Source organism: Lygodium microphyllum, chromosome 28 (genome assembly GCF_053477565.2).
Source record: "Lygodium microphyllum isolate KBCC chromosome 28, Lygodium_microphyllum_v1.1.10, whole genome shotgun sequence".
NCBI lineage: Eukaryota > Viridiplantae > Streptophyta > Polypodiopsida > Schizaeales > Lygodiaceae > Lygodium > Lygodium microphyllum.
The window spans coordinates 103,112,178-103,133,346 of record NC_141162.1 but is presented as its reverse complement, the minus strand read 5'-3'; the positions used below and the strand labels follow the sequence as shown (position 1 = coordinate 103,133,346).

The 21,169-nt window shown below is 41.7% G+C and overlaps 1 protein-coding gene and 1 pseudogene across 4 annotated transcripts in view; both read left to right on the top strand.

The window, feature by feature from the left end:
• LOC148011820 (NagB/RpiA/CoA transferase-like superfamily protein) overlaps window positions 1-21,169 on the top strand; it is a 91,003-nt gene that overhangs the window by 30,673 nt on the left and 39,161 nt on the right. For 3 of the 4 annotated variants that reach the window (XM_087670006.1, XM_087670009.1, XM_087670008.1), the window contains exons 4-5: window positions 12,433-12,537; window positions 12,643-12,756. In XM_087670006.1, the coding sequence (XP_087526132.1) occupies window positions 12,433-12,537; window positions 12,643-12,756 (219 nt within the window). The remainder of the gene's footprint in view (window positions 1-12,432; window positions 12,538-12,642; window positions 12,757-21,169) is intronic. The other variant, XM_087670007.1, reaches the window with a different exon arrangement.
• Window positions 7,591-8,936, top strand: LOC148011821 (uncharacterized; annotated as a pseudogene).

The following is a 21,169-nucleotide window of genomic DNA, read 5'->3' as shown; positions in this document are numbered from 1 at the left end:
TCCCAAAATCTCTTGGTATAGTCAGCAAGTGACTCATTTTTCTTTTGCCAAAGCCGATTCCATTCTATTTTTACATCTCTTTTGAAATGAACAGGAAGAAATTGGCTTTGTATCAGGCGAACAAAGGACCGCCATGATTTTGGGGCAGCATGATCATATTCCAACCCCGTCCACCAAGTATGGGCTAAGTCGGTTAAATGTAAAGCTGCAAACTTAATCTTTTCTTTTTCTTTATACTTGTCACGACCATACAAAATTTGAAATTGACGAATAAACTTCAGAAGAAGATCAAGATTTCGGGAACCATCATACATACTGAACTTGATCTTCTTTTCAAGTTGAGATAGTGACTTAGTCTTCTTCTTCTTCTTATGCCTTTGTCCATGCTCGGATATTGAGGTTGAAGATGATGAAGTGCTTGATGGGGATGAAGATGGAGACGAGGGTGAAGAATGTCGACGCCTTTGACGATGATGAGGTCTTCCACGAGAAGGGTGTGACTCTTCATTACTAGAAGAGGATCCATCAGAATAGGCGCCAGATGACTTTGAAGAAGAGGATGAGCTTCGACGCGATCTCTTTCTTTGTCTTGAAGTAGAATGGGACTGTCTCTTAGAAGTAGTTGGACTTCTTGATCGGCTCCTTTCATTGGTATGGCTTTGTCTCCTTGAAGTAGATGGGCTTCTTTCCTTGAATTCTTTGGGATTCTCAACTTTTTCTAGTTTGAGAAGTTGATCACGAATTTGCTGATTCTCCTCTCTAAGACTTTGAATGGCTTAAAGGATAGCACTCGATTGATCCATTGAGACTAAAGAAAAAAAATATGCTCAAGCACTCAATGCAAGGGCTGAAAACAAACAAACTTATAGTTATAACCACTACCAGTGTTGGGGGTGAGGACCGAGCCAAAGCTCTGATACCACTGTAAACGCCCCGAACAACGTAGTATGCTTAACAATTATGATATTTGCTTGTTTTCGAGATCTAATATAAAAGAGAATGAACACTTAAAGCTGAAAATGAAAATTACTCACAAAATTACAGCCATGAAAATGTAAAAGTAATGGAGACAAGATTGAGGGTTGAAGATGGGCAACCCCCCCCGAAGGAATGTATTTTTGCTCAACCCAACTCCCTTAGGGAAGAGCTCAGTTACAATCAACCTGAGAGTGAGAGGAAGTAATTCTCACTCTCACAAGATCATGCAAAGATGTACAAACACACATGCATTATCTATTATGCAATGATAAGAACTGATTTCTTTACAGTATGAGAGAAGAAAAAGGGGAATTCAGCCTTTCTCCATCGTTGATCAGCAGTACATGGATAGAGCTTGCTTCTTGTAGCTAAAATGGAAGAAAGAGCTCAAGAAGGAGGTGCTGTAATGAATTTACAGACTTGCTGTCTTGTAAAACAACAGTGATAGAAAAGGGAATATGGAGGAATTTGATAATGGAGAAGTGGGGGATGATGATGGGGATGGATGGGGCCAGTTTCTGGCTATCTGTGGGTGCTGTACATGAGTTTATAGCAAAGAAAAATGATGATCAATGAAGAAAAACGAGCTCTTATTTATAGGAGAGGGGAGAGCTAGTACAAAAGGGGAAAGTGGAGTAGCACAAGACAAGTGTCCAGCCACATGTCATGAGATGTGACAAGTGGTGGGACACTTGGAGACTTGTGTGACAAGTGTCTTGATACTTGTCTCTTCTCTATGGCCTTCCTTTTTGGGTTGAATACTGTCAAGAATAGAAACAACCAAATTTAGTAAGCACAGTCAGAGTACAGAACGTACTATTTTTAGAATGACATCCCTATTTTTTAGGACTAGCATTTTTAGGCTAATTCGAGGCTCCTAGGGATCTCCTAAAATTTAGGAACCCCCCCAATATGGGTGTCATATGAAAGCTTTTTCCGTGTACATCGCAAAAATGGTATCCGAATCTTCATGTGACTTTTCTATGCAAAGAAATGTGCATTTCAAGCTTTCAGCCCACACATGTACATTATACAAGCATTTCATAATCATGCCATCTTGTTGATTGTAACTGTCTGTTCTAGTGGATCTAGCCCACACTTCAAGGCATCAATCCTTTCTGTGTGCGAGTCTAACCCTGATATGCGCGAGTTCTAGTCACAGGCGCCCAATGGGGTCTTATAGGTGGAAGTGTGAATTATCTTTTCTCTAACCCACCGCGTGGGTCCACCATAACCTGTGACCACTCATCAGTGGCCAGCTCCAATGCACTTTTCTTTATATCTAATTAGTGCAAAGGAAATAAATTTAATAAATCATTATATAGACAAATTAATGAAAAAGGATACAAATTCTGTTTCTATAGAGTTGTGACAGGCTGGTCGATCTCCTCCTGTACAAGCTCCGCCAAATCGTAGGACTCAAGGATGGCCAACATCATCACATGCCAGATCCGGTAGTTGTCGCCATTGAGCTTTTGATCTGCGGGAAGAGCCGGTAAGACAGGCACCTTTCGGTCCATAATCGTTTGGAACTCCAAGTCAATCTCTGTAGACATCTTCACCTGTAATGCCTTGACAAACGCAAAAGCAGCCCCCTCTGACTGTGAAAGCTTAGCCTGCTAGGGCTCTTCCGCGTCTTGAAACTTCTTCACCCGCCGGAGGCGATGAAAAAGCAAAACCTGCACTTGAAAGTTGAAAACTCAAACTTCCTCCTCGTCAAATAGCAGTAAACAGCAGCAAATCCACCACCTGGACTCCTTTCCCGCTCGCCCACGCTCGCTTCAGCCTTGTTCTGAGGCGCAGCCCTCCTGCTTGCCCTCAAACGCTGAAAACGCAGCCTTGTGTCGGGATAGAAACTCCTCTTCAGGTTGGTTCTGCACTCAGTCAGCCCTTCAACACTGCTCTGATACCATGCCAGAGTGCAGCGGTACGGAAGCGTAGGACTGAGAGAGAGAGAGAAGAGAGAGAAAGAGACAGTAGAAGATGAAGATTTGCTGTATAAAGTATGCTGTATACAAAGATATGCAGATATATACACGGGCACAGTGCGTTGGACTGCGTGTCTCCACCTCGACGATGCAACCTACTGTTCACCTCGAAGTCCGCTGTAGTCTGCACTATCTCCTGTCTGAAATCTGCGAACAGAGACGGAATCTGCGCGAGCCACCAACCTGTAATCTGCGAGCAGAAGAATGTGGGCAGAAGACTGAAAACTCGGCTATAAATAGTCAAAAATCTGGGCACCAGAAAATGCAGGTCGGCTGCATTAAATGCAGCCGACTGTACTGCAGCAAGTCGGACTGCCACGTGGCAGTCCGACTGGACTGTGCAGTCTGACCAGGCAATGATCTCTAACACGATTTGATATCACATCTGCAACAGTTTGTGATTAGTTCTCAGATCAGCAACAAGTGATCAATTTATGATCAGATTATGCTCAGTTTTCAATGGTTTACATCTAGTTCCATGGACAATAGCATATATTATGATGGCATTGATGTTTTAGCCATGGTTTATGCTTGGTTATGCTATGCTATGGTTTGGTTTTGCCAGATGAGTTGAGCTCATGAGAAATAGACATGTCACATGATAATCTGACAATGTTTTTGAGATTCTTTGTGAGTCTTATGTTATGTTATGTTGGTTGGTAATTTTCAGCATATGTTCGGCATATAGAATGGTTGAATAACAGTGCGCAATGTTGTATTGACTATGATGCCCTATGGAAATTTCAATGTAGTACTTTGCTTTTGATGCATTTGGCAATGCAATTGAGGATAATTGCAAGGATTTCAAGGGGGAGGATTGTCATGAGGACATGTATTTTTGAAATCTCACTTAACATATGGATTAATTTTTAGTCACATGATTAAGTAAATGATACACATGTGAGGTGCAACTGGGGTTAAAGTAAATTTACAAGCCCGAGATTTGAAGAAATCACGGGATGTCAAAGCCAAAAGTTGCTATAAGTTATGCTGCACACGTACTTGGTGGTATCTGGTACCAGTTGTTGGCCTAGGTCATCCATTTGGCTATAAGTGTCAGTTGGTGACACTAGAGAAGTGGCGTTTAATGATACCTAACGCCAATCTAATGGTCAAAGATGGTGCAGAGAGACTCGGGAATAGAAGTTGCCTAGCCAATTTAATTATTGGCTAGTTAGATTATTTTTCAGGGCACCGAAATAATTATTAGATTAATTTTCAGTATTTTAAGGTTAAAAATTAATATTTAATTATGAAAAATGCTGAAAAAACCATTTGGGAAGGTTGCTACTTGTGAAAAATGCCCATGCAAGATTGAAAAACGTCTTTAGAGGTTGTAGAGAAGCATTTCTATAAATTCAGCTTGCAAGAGAGAGAGAGGCGAGGCTGCTGGTCTGATTTGCAGCCATTAGAGGACGTTCTGAGGCAACCAGGGGCAAAGGAAGACCAATCAATAGCAGGAGACAGCATCTACAGGCTATTGAGGTAGGGCAACAACAATAAATGACTGATTTTCTTCATTTCTTTGCATCTACATGCTGTTGTGGCAGGGCAGCAACTGCACTTGACTGATTTTGTGTCATTCTTCACAACAAAACTTTGAATTTTCTCTCTCTTTAGCTTTCCCTCTCGTCTCCTAGTCATTTCACAGCCTTGCTCCGAAGATCTCAACATTTGGACCCTAGGAGGCTGAGAAATTGCAAACTTTTCTGCTGTAAACCGTAATTTACAGCAGAAATTAGGGTTTAGCAGCAACCTTGGGAAGCGTGCCAGAAATTGGAAGCTCCAAGGACTTGGTTTCAACAAGGCTGAAGGTGAATTTCAGTTGAATTCAGGTGGAGGACTAGGCAGCCATTGAATTTGGGGCATTTTCATCGGGTGAAGGCCATTTGAGTACCCAAATCAAGGGGCAAAATAGGTCGAAGACTTGCTGGTCACTTTGGACAGCAAGGGGAGTTGAAATACCGAAAGGTATTGGGAGAATCCCATTGTAAGTCAACTTTTTCTTCAATAAAGCTAAAGAAATACCGAAAGGGGCGCCAATTTTGGGGCCAATCGGGTGTGCATTGTCCAAGATTAGTAGGTAAATTTGTATTTTCAGATTTGCATTTATTGTTTCCTGCTGTAATTAAGTTGTAATCATGGATTTACCACCCTATCCTAGGAGGATGGTTGGTTTCAATGGTCGACTTTTTGCATGAGATGTAGGAGATGTTGACAATTGTTAGAAATAACATTAGAACGGCCCAGGATTGTGTTATGTTTTATACTAACCAACACTGTACTTCTCGAGAGCTGTAAGAGGGCATGTGGATTTACCTTAAAGTCCCAAAGGATTGTGATTTGATGACTACCCGTAAATGTTATAGATTATCTTTGAGGTATTGTGGTCCTTTCTAAATTACCAAGAAGATAAGTAGCGTATTCTGTGAGTTGGATTTACCTTCAAATATCTGAGCTCAGCCTATGTTCCATAGTAGTTATTTGAAAGAATGATTGGGATAAGATAAATTGATTGTTTTGATTGAGAAAGTCATGGGGCTCAAGGATACTGCTTGATATATTCCACTTGGACCCAAATTGGTTCTTGGCCTTAGGACTAAATGATCCTCGTAGACTGTTTAGCTTGAGTATTTGCTCCAGTGGAAAAATTGCTTGAAGGAAGAGGCTAGTTGGGAGTTGGTATGTTTGTTGAAGAGTTGTTTTCTTCACTTCATCCACGAGGATATTGTTGAGCACAGCAATTATTCATAAGGGAAGAAGTGTCATGTCCTCGGACATTTGAATGACACTAGTAGCATTGGTCACAGTGGTCATGAAGTGACAGTGTGTGAACACACTAAGGATACTTCGGGGTTAGGGAAGTTGAGTCCTATTTATAGGGCTCAAGGCCCTATTGTGCAGATTCATTGTGTGATCACCACTCTTGGACTCTTGGCCTATTGGGCGGTGCATTTGTACATTGCAATGTTGTGGACATGATGTGGGCTTGTGATGTGGGACACCAACCCTTGACATGTGGTCATGACCTAGAGTGTTGCTACCTCCTAGGCTCAGGGGTAAGCCCGTTTGGGTCTATGGCTAGGAGAGATGAGTGTGATGTCCAGTTACTATTATTTGTGGATATGGCTTGTGTCATGTCTCATGTGCATGTTGGGTCCTTGGAAAATGTTTCATCCTCTATGTATTGAGGTTTGGTAGAAACGGGTGCATCAAAAGTGTGTACTCCGTGAGAAGCCAGGATGGTGGAAGAGAATGTATAATTCACGAGAGAATAAGAGGATTGAGAGAGAGTGCAAGAATAGGTGGTGATTAGAGTTGAGAGAGAGATAGGGTGTTGAGAAAGATAGGATTGTAAATAGAGTGCATTCAACACAGATTTGTTCAAACTTTTCTTTTTCTTTTTGTGGAGCAAGGAGGCTACCTAAGGGGCTTGCTTTTCACCTTTTAATTAGAGGTTCAAATTGTCCATTACAAAAGAGACAAAGAATTATCAAAGAATAGGAGAGTTGATATTAGGCAAGGTCACATGAAATTGACACAACCCCCCAACTTGAAGAAACCAAGCCACATGGTTTGGAAATACCACTTCTCCCCTTCATTTCTTCCACGTGGGGAGTCTAGAGACATTGCTATACAACTTGTCCCTTGTGCTGATTAACCCGTTTGGTGGTCCATGGCCACAATAGGCGCATGGACCCCATTTACACTGATATAGACTAACGGGGACAAACAACTTGTCGTGAGGACCTGATGCGACGTACCTGGCGTGATGTTAGACTTGTCATGGTGTCAAACCTGTCGGGAGGGACCTGTCGTGATGCTAGACTTGTTGTGAGGCAGTATCCCTTTGATGTGAGGCAGACCTGTCGTGAGGCAGCCACCTCTCTGGCGTGAGGTAGACCTGTTGTGAGTAGGAATGTACCTGGCGTGAGGCAGACTTGTTGTTAGCACTATAGTGATGTAGAGATGTATTGAATGCATTGACGCAGGCGTACTGTATGCAGTAATGTATTGACACAGACCCAGATGCCAATGTACTGAGATTGCAGATGTAATCAGATTGATATGACACGAATGTACTTAGAATGACATGAATGCAGACCTGGGTGACTGTATTGATGCACTGGCTTGTGGACTAGGCAATGATGCATTGACTTTGCTTTTGATCATGTTCTGGAGTATGCAGTAATGTACTAACTAGGGCTGCAATTTGTATTTCTGCAGTGACTGTAAACAATGTGAAGGCATTTGGGCTCGTAAAAGATTACCGGGCTTGCTAAAAAAAATAAATAAAATTTAGTGAGGGGTTAGGAAAACCCTGGAAATTTGTAGGAATCACATAAATTGCTCTGATTTGACAGTACAAAGTACAAGCTGAGTGGCTTTGCACACAGTGTGTGAGAGATGGATAATGTAGACAAATGCAAGCATCAAACCGTGGAAAATGAATATCTGGGAGATGAATCTGATTAAGAACTAACACAACCATCCATGGAAGCAATGTTCAACACCCTTCTAAGAACACATGGTACAAGACGTATGGCCGTAGGGTCTGTGATTGGACCTGACAGGCATGGAAAAACCTCACGCATCATGAATGAAAATAAATATGAAGAAATTCATCTCATGATTCGCTCTGAACTACGAATTATGAGACAAGAATTGGAGAAAGAAATACGAGAGCAAGTCAAAGCCGAACTGATAGTAAGTCAGAGGGCAGAAATGCAAGATATGCATATAAAGATTAAGAATGACTTACAAGCACAAATGCTGTCCGAAATGCACACGCTGAAAACTGAAATGCTGAAAGTGGTAGATGCCTATAAATTTGAAATCTTAGAACTGGGGGAAGAATTGAATACATTTAAGAAAAAAGAAATGAACGTGCAAGAAGAACTACAAAAAGAGAAAGAGACTTTGAAGACATGTGAAAGGGAGGTTCACTCATGGGCAAAAGTGGCAAAGACAACACAGAATCAAATAGAAGAAGCCAGCCCATGGGTTGAGGTAGTAAAAAAGAATAAGGGAACATCAATGAACAAGACTGAAGTAATGAATGCTACCTTGGAAGAAGAGACCAAGAGATGGGCTAGGGTTTTACATGTACGGGTAGTAGGATGGGAGGAGAAGAGGAGCCAATAGGAAGATGCTAAGACACTTGCTGACAAAATTGGGGCTTCAGACGTACCTATCGTGAGTGCTTGGAGAGTGGGGAAAGATGACTCTAAGTCCAAGGCTCTGATTCTTCGCTTTGCGGACATAGAGAAAAAAAAGCCCTTCCTCTCCAAGAGGAGAGCCCTCAAGGGTGAGAAGATTTATTTGGATGAGGACCTTACCCGAACACAAATAGTGCATCGCAGAGAACACATGCCCAAGGTATTGGAGGTTCGCAAAGAGGGAAAGTGGGCTATTTATAGGGATGGACAAGTCATCATCACTGACAAAAGGACTTCATGATGGTACGAGGCCTATGAGACACTTTGGATGTCAATATGGAATTGTAATGGAGCCCTACGCTTGGATGCTGGTTACTTTGAAGATAGCTTTTGAAACATAGATATAGAAATGTACATAGAAACACACCAATGTAAAGGTAGCCGACTACCAGACGTGCGGGGATATAGGTGGGAAAGTGCATTTCGTCTAGCAGCTAGAAAACTAGGAAGCACTAGGGGTTCTGGAGGTGTGGCCATACTATACTGGGAAGACCTCAAAGGGATAGTGCAAGTAATGAAAAGAGATGATGATGCACGATATTTATGGATTATGATACATGTAGGAAGACCACGGGATATATTTATCGCAATATGCTACTTTCCTCCTGCAAATTCTACCTATATTTTTACAAGATCTTAGGCGTTTCGGTGCTGCAGAAAGCCTAATCTGGGATATCTCTAATGATTCCGTATCTTGGCCGAAGATTTTCCAATTCGTGCATACGCTGAATTTGATTAGTAGTGTCCCATGCCACCCTGAATGAGATAAAGACATACTTGTTAGGCGTGAAACATCATGGTTTTGTGAGAAAAAATGGTTTTGTGCAAGTCATCACATCTCACGTTCAATTGTAGGTTGATACTCTAATATGAATGAAATGTCGCCCTAGAATCCAACCTACACATGACACATAACACAAGCCATATCTAGAAATAAAAGGGATTGGACATCAAAGTGACCTCCTAGCCATAGAGCCAAATGAACTCGCCCTTGAGCTTGGGAGCTAGCAACACTTTGGGTTGCGACCATATCCAAGGGTCAGTAATACCACCATTTAACATAACCCTGGAAGAAGCATTAGCATTGATGGTATTGATCACCTGGGACATACATGGCCTGAATCCCATAGTATGCATCAGTTTTACAAGAAAGGACCAGTCCAAATAATCAAAAGCTTTCTCCAAATCCAATTTCACTAATATCACCTTTTGGATAGAGTGCTTGGTATAGTCAATTCCCATCTGCATATTCCGCACATTATGCAAAATGTTTCTACCCTTATTGCAATACTGATTGGGGTGCACAATGGCAGGGAGATGTCTATGGAGGTAGTTAGCTAGCACTTTAGAGAAAATTTTATACATTGAGTCCATTAAGGAGATGGGTCTTCAATGTTACACAATTGATGGAGATGGTACTTTCACAATTAATTTAATAATTCCCTCCTTCCATGATGTTGGCATAGCTCCTGTCTCCCAAACCTGTTGAAATATCACAGCCAAAGGTTTTGCCAGGTGAGTGGCATAGGTCTCAAAAAATTCATTAGTGAGGCCATCCCAACTGGGGCTTTTATCTATGGGTAAGTGCAATACAACATCCATGGCCTCCTTCTCATGAATGCCACTTTCCAATGCAATTTGTATGTTAAACGAAACGTGGTCATGAACCAAATCATAAAAAGCCAAACAAGTTGTAGAAATATGCTCAGAGGAGTTTGGGTCGTTCCAAGAAGCTCCAAAAAATAGTTGCGACACATGTGAACAATGGACTGTGGATCTATAACCATGTGCCCATCTACATGATGTAGTCTAACCATATTCTCACGGGCAAGGAAAGGATGTAGACCCCGAAAGAATTTATGAGACTAGCAAGAGGCATCTTGCAAATTGTCAGTCAAAAGATTTTAGTTTAGCTTGCTGATAAGATCTGAATTGGAACTGCTAGATAAGATCAACCAATAGCTAGTGAGGACAAGAATGTATCATCCGGGGACTAAAGACTCAATGAACCCACAAGGCTAATAGTTCCTTTGCCGCTTGTCGACATTGTTTACAAAGGGATACATGATGGATGCCATATTGTTGGGCTATCCTTTTTACATTACCAATCAATTGCTCAAAGGAGGGAGCTCCTCTTGACGAGAAATCAGACACGAATCAGTTAAGAAATTACCCCGTATAACCATTGAAAACAGGGTGCTTCAAATAAGACGAATTGAAGCGCAATGGAAGTTTGCCCAAAAACTGGGCAAAAGGAACCACCGACCATGCAAGCATCTTAAATTGCATAGGGAAATGGTCTGACAAGGCGTAGCTTTGCAAGACTTGCATGTCCAAGATCTCTCGCATGAAGGCATCATCAAGCATGACGTAGATACGATCTAGTCTAGACTATGTAGTGATATGTTGTGCTGAGTAAAAAGTGAATCCTGGATCTGATGGGTAGAGCCAGGACCAAAGATCTTGTTTAAGAACATTCAAAGCAAGCTCCTGCCAAGCACGACTCTTAGGAGCATCCATCACCGAATGCTTAGAGGTAGACTGTGATGCATCAATACACATATCTCTCTCTCTCTCTCTCTCTCTCTCTCACACTCACACACACACACACACACACACACACACACACACACACACACATACACACACACGCACGCACGCACGCACGCACGCACACCCACAATTTTCATCAAGTTTGCTTGCTGCAATCCTTTGTCAGCAGCTGAAGATAATCCTGAAGTTTCTCATGGCCATCTCCACTGTCATCCTCCACTTTTTCATCATCAAATCAAATTTCCCTCCTCTCTCAATGCTGTTTTTCAGGACAGCAGGCCTGTAAATTCACGACAACCCCTTTTTTTGAAGCTCTTCTTCCAGTTTGGGGTCCTGAACAGCCGGACAACCATGAAGAAAGGCTGATTTTCTTCATGTTTTTGCATTATCTTGTCAGAGTGAGAAATAGTTCTTCTCACTCTCAGGATGATTGTAACTGAGCTCGATCCTAAGTGAAAAATGCACTACTTCAGGGGGTTGCTGGTCTTCTTTCAATGCTACTGAGGACCTTTCTACTCTATGCTCAAGATCTGGTATCGAGTCCACATATTCACCTTTTCACCAAAAGGAAAAATGAAAAACTAGCTTAGTCAATGGTGGTCACATACACCACTACTTGCATTTTAGTAAGTTAACCATGTGACATGCTCATGCTGGATTCCTTTTGATCCATGGGCTTCTTGTGGAGCTTTGTCTGATGTCTCTTTTCCTCAGGTGGTCTATGGAGGAAACTTTGGTTGAGATGAACCTCTAAGTCAAGCAATACATTGAGATGGTGGCCTGTAGGCTAATTAGCCATCTTATGAATATAGTGAACCTTATTGAGTATAAAGGGTTCTTGCTCCACTTATTGCAATACTTCTTCATAATTATACTAACTCCTACTCCACATCAAGGGTCTCTTTGGCATCCTTTTCATTGAAGTAGTTAAGGGTGGCCCTTGGCATCTTTTACTTGAGCTAGACTGGAGTGACATTGAGATGGTGTCCTGTAGGATAATTACCCATCTTATGAATATAGTGAAGGTTATTGAGTATAAAGGGTTCTTGCTCCACTTATTGCAAGACTTCTTAGTAACTATACTAACATCTACTCCACATCAAGGATCTCTTTGACATCCTTTTCATTGAAGTCGTTAAGGGTGGCCCTTCACATCTTTACTTGAGCTGGACTGAAGTACTGTACCCTGTCAAAAGATCTACCCCTTTGTTAGCTACAATTGAAACTGATTATAAACTGCAAGGAATACAGTGAAGGGAAAGTAAGAGAAATACAGTCCGCTTTGTGGGGAGAGTCTCTAACCCATCTGAGGGAGAGGGAAAATCTGTGTGAGCACTGAATATGCCATGTAATCTGGCTATGGCCTTCTATGGGAAAAGGCTAGATGATCAGGTATACTTTGCGACATATTCACAACTTTACTAACTGTACAATGGCCAAAGAGGCTGCACATTATATATCCTAGGTATCTTAAGTAGGTAACCAACCACTTGCTCGCTGGCCCTCCTCAAGAAAAGAGATTGATTCCATGGAGACTTGATTCGCTGCTTGTCCATAATACTCATGCAGATTTTTCACCAGAGATACTTGGGTTTAAATTTGATATTCTGAGAATCTGCTCATCATTTGCTTTCAGTTGTTTGCAGGAATTCTCATCTGCATCACTGAAAAGCTTGTTTTCATCATGCTTGTAGCTAGATTTTGCTTTTGATGATGCGGACATGATCCAAGAAGGGACTCTTTTTGGAATTGTTGGTCAAAGAGGCACAGAAGGCAGGGAATCTATAATGAAGGAAAAGGTAACAACTGGTCTTTGACCTTCAAGTAGCAAAGTCCTTAGTCAAAATGAGTGCGTGTTTATTTCAGATGCACTCGGTTCAATTTTCCAATTTTCCTTTGCTAAGCATTCAGAGTTTTTCAAGGAAATCGCCAGAGCAGCAAATCAGTTCGTATTCATTGTCGATGAATCCAGATTCAAACAACAGCTTACTGGTGCAGTTCCAGTTCTCATTCAGCAGGTTTGTAGTTCTCCCGATTTCATTGAAGCTGAGCAAAAAGTTTGAGTTTTACAATTGTTCATTTTATAAGAGTAGATGTGATATCGTACCTAAGATGCAAACTTGAAACTGGTAGAAGGTTAAATATGGCACTTGACCAGACATTGTATTCTTTTTGTTTCCTCCTCTCCCACTCCTTTTCTTGATGTTCCTTTACTACCTAGTCTTCCTCTTCTTCCTTTCCTGTTCCTCCCCTTTTTCTTCTTCTTTCTTATTGTAATTCATCTTTATGGTTCTTGTTGTTGTTCTTCTCCCTTGGCAGCCAAAAGTCATTTGTGCATTGTGTAAAATGCTCCAATTCTAAAATTATCTTCACATTTACTCGTCCATTTGATGTGAGAGAGTGCCTCTTTCCAGGTGACAACTAGTCTTGTTATAAAAGGGGTATTCACATATGGAACCCTGAAAATGTTGCAAAATCCAATTCTCAGCACAAATGGTCCAGTTTCCAAAAACATTCTTCTGAGGATTTATGCACAAAGAAGTCAACATTTTGGTCCAAGGTTGCTGTCACTCAGCACATTTCTCCAACGATGCTAACTTGTGAGCCACAACTGTGCTCATGAATATCAAGAATAGACAGCCAATTGGGTGGGCTGTAATGCCAAAGAATATGTGACTCAAAGTGGAAGAAGGTACATGAATCCTAAGTGTGAGTAAAAGCATTTGTCCTCCACCTAATACACTTAAGTGTCACCATGTAGTCTCTCCCATCTCCCACGAGGTGGATAATCTCCATCTAGATCCTGGAGAAAGTCTCTACAATAGAGATGTCCTTTATATCAATGGCGCATGACTGCACCTCATGGGTCAAATGGATCAAGTAATGATTCTAGGAATCACCTCCCATCTGTGGAAGTGGCCCCCAATCCACTCTTCTGTGAGAAGTTTGTATGTCTTGTATATTATGGCAAGAATTGATGTAAAATCATCAATATGATCTTAGTCCACATGTTTAAAGGCAGGGGAAATTGTAATTATGACCTGATAATAGATTTCATGATTCTCAATATAACATGCAATGACTGTTTTGATACTTTATAGGTTGTGACATTTCAAGTCATAGGATAGTCCACATGTTAATGGCAACATGATAATTCAGAATCTCTCCTAGCCATGCTAGTTGATGCCAATTCTTGACATTCAAACATAACAGTTTGGACTCTTTGCAATGAACACTCATGCCTGTAGGCAATGCTAAAGCATATAATTCTAGGTAAGAAAAAAAGAGTCATCAAGATGTATGCTGATGAGCCAAAAAAGAGTGGATGTTGAGCTAACATATGTATTACATGCTGATTAGCCTCTTGAACAACCCAAAAATGCTCATTTAATGTAAAAATCATAAAACAGGGAGTGGTTTGAGAGAGTTAAAACAGGGAGAGATTCTAGACTGTTCAAGACTTGAAACTTTTTATAAATAGGCATGCTGCCCTCCGTTCAGCCTCAATCTCATTTTTGTAGGTTTCAGGCACTTCAGCTTTGCTGCCCACACCTCGTTTGCGGAGGACATTTCAGTCGTGCTGCCCGACATTGTCTCCACCCATCTGACATCTATTTCCAGCATCCATTGCACAGTCTACATCAATTTCTGCTGCGTTTGTTGATCAGCCACATCATCTAGAGCTGGTGCGTTTATGATCTGCTGCTGCTGTACAGACTGCCACATCACCATACCTGCGTTTTTTGCTTCCATCAGCCTACCACGTCATCAAACCTGCGTTTTGCTGCCATCAGCCTGCCACTTCATCATCAGTGGTTGCATTTGCTTGGTTTTCTCTCTCCTCTACTTGTCCGACACTGAACCGGCATCATCCTTTACTGTGTTTGCTGCTGCCTCACATCTTGGAGGCTGCCTTGCTGTGATTCAGGATTCGTTAGTAGTAGGACACACTCTCCAACTCATTATCTTTGCCTTGGTCCCTGAGACACGAGAGTTTGAGGTTTAGTATTCATTCCCTGCATGGCATTGAATATTCATTATTCATTCACTTTTTCATTCAGTGTGTTCATTGTCTTTAAGTTACCCTAACACTAATTGCATTCTATGTTGAGTTTACTCTTTGTCGTACATCTTTTCTATGTTTTTGCCTTAGGGTATTTCTTTACATGGTATTAGAGCCAAGTACTCTTAGAGAAAGCTTGGTCTTGATGTGAAAGCTCCTTACCAAAGTTAGAACCACAAAGGGGAAGATGACTTTGAACACATCTTTACCACATCATGATGCTCCTGAGTCTAGCACTTCGAGATTCGAGCTAGAGTAGGTCACACAACCTACTCCACCAAGATCCAACATAGCTAGAGAGTCATTGGATTACCATGGAGTGCTTTGATCTTTTGAGATTACACAAGTTGAGTACGATCTTATCTTAATGCATCAAGCTCAATAGTAGATTGAAGGTAAATCTGAGTTTTTGCCTTTAGATTTAGTGCATCCGTCTAATGATTTTGCAAGAAAAGGACAAAAACTCTACAACAGATTGGCCATCTTGAAGTGGAAACTAGCATGGAGTACAAAGCTTTCATCTCTCTACCACCTTCATCTTCATCTCTATCTCTTTTATCTCTTCCATACACATCCCCATGTTCATTCACTCCTATGTTAGATATGCAAAACAACACTTCTCAATCTCTTGAATTTACTTGTTGTTTTCCACAAGATATAGATGGTGCTTAGGATGAAGGAACTCTTCAAACCAAGTATTGGTTCATAAGTCTTGAAGAAGATAGATTTCTCCATTTGAAATGAAGAAAAGGTAAGAAAAAGTTGTGAAAGTGTGTATGTGGGAGGATGAGCCTCCATTAGGGATACACCACGCAGATAAGAGAAAGGAGAGGTCCTAAAGGCTTTGGCTAAGTGCGAGGAACTCCTCACTGTGGTTTTTGTAGTGTAGTGAGGTGCACTTAATGGAGATTGAAAGGAGTGTGCAACAGAAGGGGGGGGGGGGGGGGGGGATGGGTTGGAGATTAAATGGATTTGTAATTGGTGTAGTAGTGGGAAATTAGTTACGTTCCTCTTCGCCATTAAATGTAAATGACGATTCAACAAAATCAAATTAACCAAGATGAAGAAGGAGCACTCACTAGCTCGAAGTGTGAAGCATTTGGTACGACAATTCGCCTCTATGGTTTTACCTATTGGACCACCTGCTCATTCTGTAGTACCCCAGCCGACATTTTGAGAGGGCTTATGTGTCCCAGTGCCTCAATCTCCACCGGCACTTTATGAAAATAGTCATGTTTCAATACCTCCGCATCAATCGGTACTCATTGGACACCCATGGGGGGATGGGTTGGAGATTAAATGGATTTGTAATTGGTGTAGTAGTGGAAAATTAGTTAGGTTCCTCTTCGCTATTAAATGTAAATGATGATTCAACAAAATCAAATTAACCATGAGATGTAAAAGCGGAAGGAAAAGATGAAGAAGGAGCACTCACTAGCTTGAAGTGTGAAGCATTTGGTACCACAATTCACCTCCGTGGTTTTACCTATGGACCACCTGCTCATTCTATAGTACCCCAGCCCACATTTTGAGAGGGCTTATGTGTCCCAATGCCTCAATCTCCACCGGCACTTTATGAAAATAGTCATGTTCCAATGCCTCCGCATCAATCGGTACTCATTGGATACCCACAACCTATTTCTACCTATCCATCTCGTCATCCTATTTCTTTACCTCCTCCACCTCCACCACCTTACACATGCTACTTGTACCCATCCTCTCAAACACCTCATGGTTCTTCGTCCTCATCAACCAAGCATGCATTTAATGATAAGACTCATTTTAATGGGTCTAACTATACTCCTTGGTCAAATCTAATGATGAGACATAACCTTAACTCACAAAATTTCTCGGATATTGTGCAAAGGTTGCAACCCCAACCTAATCCCAGACTTGTTCCATACAAGGTTATTCGCTCATGGAAGGCTAGGAACACCTCCGCTATTGTTGAACTGATACAAGGCTAATTGCCCGAGTTTCAATCTCAGCTTCAACACTTTGACTTAGTGTCCAAGCATTGGGAACACTTGATTGGCCACTATGCGGTTGGAGATAGGACCTGTCGCATAAACTTGGACTGTGAGCTTCATAACTTTAAAATCACTGTTGGATATGACCCGAAGATCAAGTTGGCAGAGTATCGATGACTCCTCATTGAAATGTCAACTATAGGGGCTCCTGAGTCCCTTGATGACTAGGTTACATTGTTCCTAAACAAGTTGCCAAGGAAGTATTTCACCTTTGTGTAGCAGGTGATCTCATAGCCCGTATACTCATGTACTATGAATTTAGTGTTAGCTACTACGTCGCGCTCAATTGTTGGATCAATTTCATGGTGTATCTCTTGTAGAGGGCGATTCTTTTTACTTCTTTCTCGAAGGGATAGCAAGGGAAGGGCAAGAAAACTGAAAATTCCACTCAGACTCAAACTCTATCTAGTGAGACCAAAGGGAACACCTAGTCATCTCTTAAAATCAGGTGGCAGAATGTACCAAAGAAAACTTGATATTGTCAACATTGTCAAAAGGTTGGCCATTTTGATGATGAGTGTTACTCAAAGGCTAGAGACACACAACCAAAACCCAAGTCCCAAACTCTCGCTCCTCAATCAAGCACCCCCCAACAAGGGAGGCAGGGTAGTGGCAAACCATCTCAAGCTCAGTTAAGATTCAGGGTAGTGGCAACCCAACTCAAGCTCAATCAAGATTCAAGGTCACGATCGTGTCACTTTTGCCATTGACCGGGTTCCGGATTGTTGAGAATCAGCAATCACACTTAAACAGCCTCTTTGTATGGAGTCTCAGGGTCAAGGATATGGAGGCTAACTTATCCCATATGCACAATGGTGCCTACTGCAGTTTCCTACTTTCCTATAAAGCATTGTACTTGCTTCCTTTCTTAATGCAATGATAGTACTCTTTTCTTTTCAGTGAAGTGTCAATGTCATTGTCCACATGCACAAGATTGTGTTTATGAGTCCAAGTCTCAATCTTGGAATCTAATTCACTTGTGTAACAAACAGTGTCCTTGTCTTCTCCATCATGAGTCCACACTTCTCATTTCATCCTCCATAGCTTCCGGTTTTGCCATGCTCTAGATCCCGCATTTCTAACATGGTATCAGAGCCCAGTTGGGCATGGCATTGCTTGTCTAGCCTCTCTTGATTCCTTTCAACCTCAATCTAGCTCAATGTCAGCTCATGACTTCATCTCCCAACTCTACTCTCACTAAAGCTTCCATGGCAGCCATAGCCAGCAGCACCCTGTCAGATTGAGCTGCTTATATCTCACTCCACAGGTCAAATCTTTTGGAGCTTCCTTCTGGAAAAGTATTCCCCAACTCATAAAGCTTCCCTGTATCACATCAATCCAGGACATTGGACCATCTGGAGCTCAGCATTGTGAAAATTCTCAATCTCTGCTCTGTGTCTGCCATAGCCAGATAGGACCTACCTTACTTGGAGCTTCCATAACTCTTCAACCAGGCCATTTCAGCCCACGATTTCTTCTAGGGAGTTGTTCCTCTGCTCAAGGCGCTTCATCCTGGCATGAGAATCGACGACATTACTGCACCCTGGCTCCAGCATTGCGGAAATCGCGGAATCCTGTCAGAACTGCGCCTGCTTCTGTTCGACGTGTCTGCGTGCTTCATACAGGCCACAATCTTGACGATTATGATAGGGCTTTGGTAGCCCATGAAGTCAGCTTCCTAGGCATATAAAAATTTTTGAAAATGATCCACTGTAGCTCCTGCAATCAGCAAAAAACCAGGCCCCTGTCTCAGAAACCCTAATTTCACCATAGCCAAAGCTTCAAAATTGTGACATTTTTCACTGTTTCTCTCACTGAAGTTATCAACAGTGATTTTAATCACTGAGCAATATTCTCTGAAGTTCATTAAAGTACTGTCACTCAGATCTGAAGGTATCAGCATCAAATCGAGAAGGGGAAGATCACTTGGATTTTTAAAAGAGTAAAAGACTTTTGCAGATTTGGTATTCATTGACACTCAATTAGTGTTTTTTAGCACTTGTGTCTCTCAACCAATTCTTCTGTTGCTCAAATCTAATAAGTCTGAAGTTGATTTGCTACTGTTCCCATAAGTCTAACATGGGCAAAGACTCTCCAAATGCTCGATTCAAAGGAGTCGCGTTCCACACTTGGCAAACCCGCATCAAGCTCATCCTGATGAAGAAGGGTCTCTGGGCCATCACAAATGGCAAAGAGAAGAAACCTCGGGACGCGGACCTTGCAACTACTTGGCAAAAGAATGATGACAGAGCACAGGCCATTATCAAACTGGAGCTAGACGACAGTTATATCCATCATGTGGATAACTGTGAGACCTCACAGGATACATGGAAAAGACTTGACACCCTGTTCGGTGCACAATCTAAATCATCAAAGTATGGTCTCCTGATTGAGTTCTTCAGGCTTGAAATGAAGTCCAGCACATCACTTGCCACACATCTCAATTACATGGAAGGACTCCTAACCCAACTTGCAGGAATCAACATTAAAATGGATGAAGATGTTTGCATCGCTGTTCTACTTAAGAGTTTGCCTCCTGAATATAATAATGTATCAATAACTTTAATCAACATGCCAAATCCTGAACTTGTTGATATCCAGGCATCACTGTTAGAAGAAGAAAAGAAGCTAAAAACTAAAGAAGAACCAAGTACCTCTAGAGATGAGCATGCATTATATGTTGGCAACAGGTACAAAGGCAAGAAGGATTAGCTCTTCTGTGACTTCTGCAAAAGGACCGGACACACCGAGAAGTTCTGCCACGCAAGAAAGAGATCCCAAAAGGCCTATCTAGTCGCAGTCAAAGAAGAAGAAGAAAATGGAGCAAAGGAAGAAGAAGATGAAGATGAAGACCACCAGGATCGGAAGGACAAGACTCATCAGTCCTTGTACTCTCATAATTTTGATAGACTGTTTTAAAAGCCTTGTACTTCCTTGCCCTAATGCTTCCTGCCATAAGCTTTGTAAACTCCTTATGTAACTTGGCATTACAGTCCCTGTACACTTTGTGAGGCCCCTGTTACAGCCTCTGGATGTCCACCATGTTTATGGTACCCACACTTAGCTTTTTTGTGACAGCCTCTGGTGTTTTGCCATGTCTGTGGTATGCCCACACTTTGCAGGTGGTTTTCATTATAGCCTCTACACACTTTGTGCCTTTTCTAGTTGTGATTGAGGAGGGGTGTTGAGAATCAGCAATCACACTCAAATAGCCTCTTTGTATGGAGTCTCAGGGTCAAAGATATGCAGGCTAACTTATCCCATATGCACAATGGTACTTACTGCAGTTTCCTACTTTCCTATAAAGCATTGTATTTGCTTCCTTTCTTAATGCAATGATAGTACTCTTTTCTTTTCAGTGAAGTGTCAATGTCATTGTCCACATACACAAGATTGTGTTTATGAGTCCAAGTCTCAATCTTGGAACCTAATTCACTTGTGTAACAAACAGTGTCCTTGTCTTCTCCATCATGAGTCCACACTTCTCATTTCATCCTCCATAGCTTCCGGTTTTGCCATGCTCTAGATCCCGCATTTCTAACACGGATCGCACTATGTTGGATTATATATACTATGTCCCCTAGCTTGGGGTGAACTTGTCATCTATTCAGCAGCATTGCCGGTTGGGACGAGTATTCTTCTTCACCAATGACCACACTCGAGATCCTTGACTCTCGGATTGGTTTAGTGATTACTTAGGTAAAGCAGAGCCTAGCGGCATGTACCACATGACATCATTTCTTTGTGAGCCAACAACTGAAGGCTCTGAGTTCCATCACTTCCAAGCTTTAGTCACTGCACAAGAGCCGACGAACAATGAGCATCTTTGGCATTTTCTCTTAGGGCATCTCGGATATGATTCTCTTTATGAGATATCATGCTGACAAATGGTGAAGGGCCTTCCACGCCTGAAGCTATCTGTAAAGCATATCAACTTAGGAAACACAACCATATCCCATTTCCTCAACAGTCCACACATAGAACTGAGGCTCCTTTGAGATTGATTCACATTGAACTTTGTGGATTGATGCCCATTGTTACCTTGAACAACACGCTTTATTTCTTTTTTATTGTGGAGGATTTCTCTCGATATATGTGGGTATACTTTCTCACGCATAAGTCTGATGCTTTCACATATTTTTCTTCTTGGGTGTTGTTGGTTCATAATCAAACTAGTCATTGTATTGGTTGCATGAGGGATGATAGTGGTGGTGAGTTTACCTCCCATGAGTTCTCGAGTTTCTACAGAAGCATGGCATCTCTCACTAGCTCACCTCTACCAACTCCCCCTCACACAATGGAGTTGTAGAGCATAGAAATTGCATAGTCGTAAACATG